At 36.2% G+C, this 5,000-nt stretch overlaps 1 protein-coding gene across 8 annotated transcripts in view; it reads right to left on the bottom strand.

Moving 5' to 3' along the window:
* LOC138024479 (uncharacterized) overlaps positions 1-5,000 on the bottom strand; it is a 161,465-nt gene that overhangs the window by 141,005 nt on the left and 15,460 nt on the right. For all 8 annotated transcript variants that reach the window (XR_011127017.1, XR_011127018.1, XM_068871688.1 and 5 more), the window contains exon 2: positions 1-175. This exon is cut by the window's left edge and continues 133 nt beyond it. Coding sequence is in view for 6 of the 8 variants with exons in the window: in XM_068871688.1 (XP_068727789.1) it covers positions 1-175 (175 nt within the window). In the remaining 2 variants the exon portion in view is untranslated. The remainder of the gene's footprint in view (positions 176-5,000) is intronic.

Genomic DNA, 5,000 nt, shown 5'->3' with positions numbered 1-5,000 from the left:
TGTAGGTCAATCTGCAGATACTTGTTATTATCCCTAGAAAGTGCACACCATATTCCTCTTACGTCATTCAATCTACCAAAACTGGCTGGAGTAAAGGAGTAGGCACTGGAGGCTGTTATCCTTTCATTTGGGATTAAACCGTTTTCCATTCCAAGATCCCAATCAATACAGTCTCCTGCGTTTAAATAAACAATTCCAGGTTAGGTTACAGTTGAAAACTCCTTGGCGGAAAACAAGACTCATCTTATTTTTGTTCTTTTCCCAAATAAACTAACATTTGGAACCATTTTTTTTTATTAATGCAGTAGATAAAGGGTAACAAACACTTGATGAGCTAAACCGATTATTATTATTATTATTATTATTATTATTATTATTATTATTATTATTATTATCATCTTTAGTCTGGAATACATGCAATACCAGTAAGAAATATTCGGCAGTCGGAACGCCCTACTCTTCCTTTCGCCGATGTTTTTGCATGACTTAAATCTTAAATGACTGGTAACGTGACGAAATAAATCCATACTTTCTTCCCGTACACGAAGTGTTATTTTACACAATCCTTCATTTTAAAAAAAATTCTTGACCCTGAATGCATTCTTTCAATTTTTTTTTCTTATACTTATTGTAAGAAGAACTGTTTCAATCAATATTATTTAACTAAACAATTATTTCATTGGCATAATTCTAAAGCATTTTGAATTGTTCACTGAGTTTTATCCCGTCTCGCGCACCGAAACTTGTTTCTTGCTTTCCCAAGACCTCACCAGAAGAAAAATTTTCCATATAGCTTCCTCTTTTGGTCTTTTGCCTAAGGAGTGTTCTTCAGACAGAGGTGCAACCATATGAATCTACCGACGCATTGCACCAAAAATACAATTGAAAATAAGCACGTGACAAAAAGACTACATGATGCCCGATTTGAATGCACAATACCAACACGTGACACAGTCCTTAATACCTATCTTCTATTGCTATAAGTAGATACTGCCAATCGTGAACTGGCCAACGTTCTGAACTGGTTAAATGCTAACAAGTAATATGACTTTTGTCTTTAAGTGAGCTCTAATTGGTCGATTATCTTGTAAGCACTGCTAACCTTGAATTGCTTTAGCTGTTTTGGTTTTGCCTATTCCTAACTAATTTGTAACTTGTATAATGTTTGTATGTTGTCATCCGGATAGTACCAATAAATAGGATCTGAATTATTTTGTATAATCCAATTAATACAGTCACCTTAAGTGAAACTCCATATTTCTTGCGAGGATCGCCGGAGTCATTTGCTTTAGCGCTGGATTTTTTGCCGCACATCATCAACCGAAAAGAAGGTATTTGTTACGCGCAGCAAGGCAATTATGTCAAGTTTCTTGCTTTGTTTTCATATTTCCTATAATCATCGCTATCATGGAAGTATGAGAGATCATGATCAGGAATAAAATATCTTCCAGTTTAAAATATTCAGGGCATTGGCAAGATTCTTTTGTTTGTGGTAAGGGTTTCTTTTTATCATCATCATCATTATTATTATTATCTCTTAATTCAACACGTTCACAGCTTAGAGTTAATAACAAACATAATCACCTCTGACGAACCGAGCGCAAGCGCTGTACTGGGCAATATTGGGCCAAGGCCGTGGCAGTACGGACCGAGGGTAGCGAGGTCTGTACAAAAACGACCGAAGGACACTATTCCCAATACGACTCGAGCAAGTGAGGTTAGTAAGTTGTTTATTATATGGCATTGTTTCTTTGAAAAAAGTTGGTCAAGCTCGGACGCAAGGAAGCTTTCAATTTTCTCATTTTCCATACTATTGGCTTCCATACAGCGGAAAAGAGTGTTCATATCAGTATAGCCCTCTCTCTTGTTTGTTTTTCCACTTTTCTGTTGCCTGATAAAATCATCTATGGCCTCCTGGCTTTCGATGATGCCTGTTCCAGTTTCTGCATCAAAGTTTCCAGATCCTCAGGATAATAAAATGTTCGTCTGAAGTCTTCATTCATCTTTGAAATTGGCAAAAAGAATCAATCTTTAGCTTTTTCTGATAGTTTTGCTGTGAAGGATGACAAAATTCGCACTTTTTTCGCAGTTGTGATTTTAAATAAATTTGTTTCAAATTATGAATTTGCGGGCTTTGCTCCAAAACAAAAATACACGGCTTGGACCGTTTCCGTGGAAACGGTCCGTACTGAAAAATCCCGACTGAGAAAGAACCAATCAGAGCGCTGGGATTTGCCCGAGACTGGCTTTGCCATATAATAAATATGAAATTCATGTCTAAGAGCGCATCTGTCTGAAAAATTCGACACTGAAAATATTCTTTAATTTCTACCATCTGCAAAAATAAACCCTTTTTGTGAATTTGAGAAGTTATTTCTTTTAGCACTTGATTTGTTTCCGCACATTATCAACCGAAAAGAGCAAATTTGACGAGCGAGTTTCTTGCGACCACGGAGGTAGACGAGATTAGAAATAACAAATCTTTCAGTTTACAACATTCAGAGAATTGAGGACCTTTGTTGTGGCTAGGATTTCTGTTTTTTTCTTTTTTTTTTTTAATTCAACGCATTTAGTTCACACTTTATATTTAATATTAAACAATAATTTATGGACGTCATTTTCATTAGCATATTTGTATGAGGTCATTAGTCGTTTAACTTTGACTATCTTTAAAGATTAACGCTTTTGATGAATTTTAAGCAATCCCAAATTGTCGTGGGTCTGTTTATAAAAAGATCCCAGATAACTTGCAAATGCTGTAAAAAAATTAAAAAGTAGCACACAAGAGGATGACCGACTGTTAAATGTATAAATATTTTGACGGTCTCCGCTGACATAAGATCAATAAACGAAAATTATTATGACGTTATGATGAGCGTTTTTTCTCTTACAGATCATAAATAAGAACCAGTCAACCTGAACGCATAATTTCAGCATATTGGACAAATACAAACTGAAACCACTGTCAGTCTAATTTGCAAAATAGCGCGTATATCGTGCTTTTACAAATGCACCAAACACACGAAGGAGCTACATTTCATTCCTTGATAGAAAACATCTCTTTTAACTACGCAAGATAATAATTCAATAAAGATTGGCAGTGGATCCTTTGAATGGGAAAAGCAGCATTGTGGGAATTGGTTTGTGTTGTACTATTGAAACAAAACAGGTGCAGCGAAATGGACTTTCTAACCACCTCACTCCCATCCACACACTAAGAGGGCCGTCTTTGATAGTGCCTTGGTCTGGACTTGAAAAAATAAAGAAGCTCAACCTAACAAAACATGCGCCTCGGCCTTTTTTGATCAAGACTGGGGTTCTAAAAGACATACTTTAGGCGCATTCGGATTTAACAGCATGCAATAAAAACTGCAGAAAGATTTAAAACGCACAAATAAAGAACTCGTCTTCTTTTTAGAAATCTGGAATATTTTCTTAACATGCTGTCCGTTCTTCTCTCATATCAGGACTCAGCAGATCTTGTAAATTAATTGAGAGTTCAAGTTCCTGTTGTAAACGTGTTTTTAAATGACCGTGGCAACTATTTATTGCAATAGTTATACATCCAAGATCCAACTTGAAGAGCATTAAGACAACAAAAAAAGTCAAGAACGTTTAAAAGGTAAGAGTGGTTTGCTCGAAGCTTTGGTAATCAGTCTTCAACTTTGTCCTACCCTCACGCTTTTCAACAAGATACATCCTATTTAGGTTAGATATGTATGTAGAGAACCATACAATACAACAAGCGAGATGGAGATAAATTAGCGCATAATGCAAAGCAAAGAGTGATTCATACCCCATTCACACCAACAAGACATTTTTAGTTGAACTGGGTTTTAAAAAATGAAAATCAGTCAGAAACGACTGGTTTTTACGTGAGATTCAGGTGAGTTTCGATACATGCCTTGATCTGTGCTAAATTTGCAGTCCACAAAAATCAGTATACATAATTTAAAAAGAAAACAATCTAATACCGTGTTTAACTAAACATGTTAAAAACCTGGTTAAGGTTTGGTATGAACAGGTCATGAGACTGTAAGTGGTGTCTGACTCAGTAGAATCACCTAGAATCACCCGATACATCGTCCACAATGCCGCGGCACATCCGACACTTTCATGTGATGTCCGCGTGTAAATGCAAAGTAAACAATGCTCCTAGACGTCTAATTCCGAATTCTCGTCTTTAGAAATAAAGTTTACGTAACACCTGTTTGCACCCTTGTCCCTTTGCGATACCTTTGGATCACCTTTGATGAAGACACTAGACAGGAGAGTCGAAACGTTGGCTCTTTGAATCATTTGTATCTTTGTAACTTTCGGAGCTACATTCAAGAGTAGCACCAAACTATGTCTGAAAGTTAACAAGAGTCTTCCAATTAATGACCATTTATGAATTTTCTACTTTCAACTTGTTCAACAACATTGCCATTTATCACAAGAGAAATATAATGAGCTAAATCTTTACGGCCTAGGTCTGAAAACTAAGAGTTTGGTTTTCTTAATATTAATAAACCAGTGCGAGACGGGTTCAAGTTCAATATTCACAAAAATTCACAATGCTTAAAGAAGACATCAGTGCATGTCGTCAGTAAAAAAAAAAAGAAACATTTTATTCGAGCAATTCGCCAGGAAAGATCTTCAATATAACGAAGAATAACGGACCGAGTATCATCGAGTGTCCTCTGTTGCGATTGCGCTGACGGTTCGTTTGGACGAGTTGTTTCCGCTTATTGCATGAGTTGTGGAATAACTCTCGCGGAAACCAATTGCCTACTAAACAATATTTTGGTAACTTTCAAACATTTCAAAGTAAGATTATACTGAAACAGCTCCTTCACAGAATTTGGAGAAAACTGGAAAAAGTAAGATGGCTTTTTAGTGTTCAATGACAATAACGAGAGTCCAAAGTTGCCTTGAGAGGTCTAATGTCTTCATTTAGTTTCAAGGTCAATTATTTATTGTAACGATCGTTAAGGAACAGATGTCAAATTGTCCCAAAG

This window comes from Montipora capricornis, chromosome 11 (assembly GCF_036669925.1).
Source record: "Montipora capricornis isolate CH-2021 chromosome 11, ASM3666992v2, whole genome shotgun sequence".
Taxonomy (NCBI): domain Eukaryota; kingdom Metazoa; phylum Cnidaria; class Anthozoa; order Scleractinia; family Acroporidae; genus Montipora; species Montipora capricornis.
This window is presented reverse-complemented; position numbering and strand designations above follow the sequence as displayed.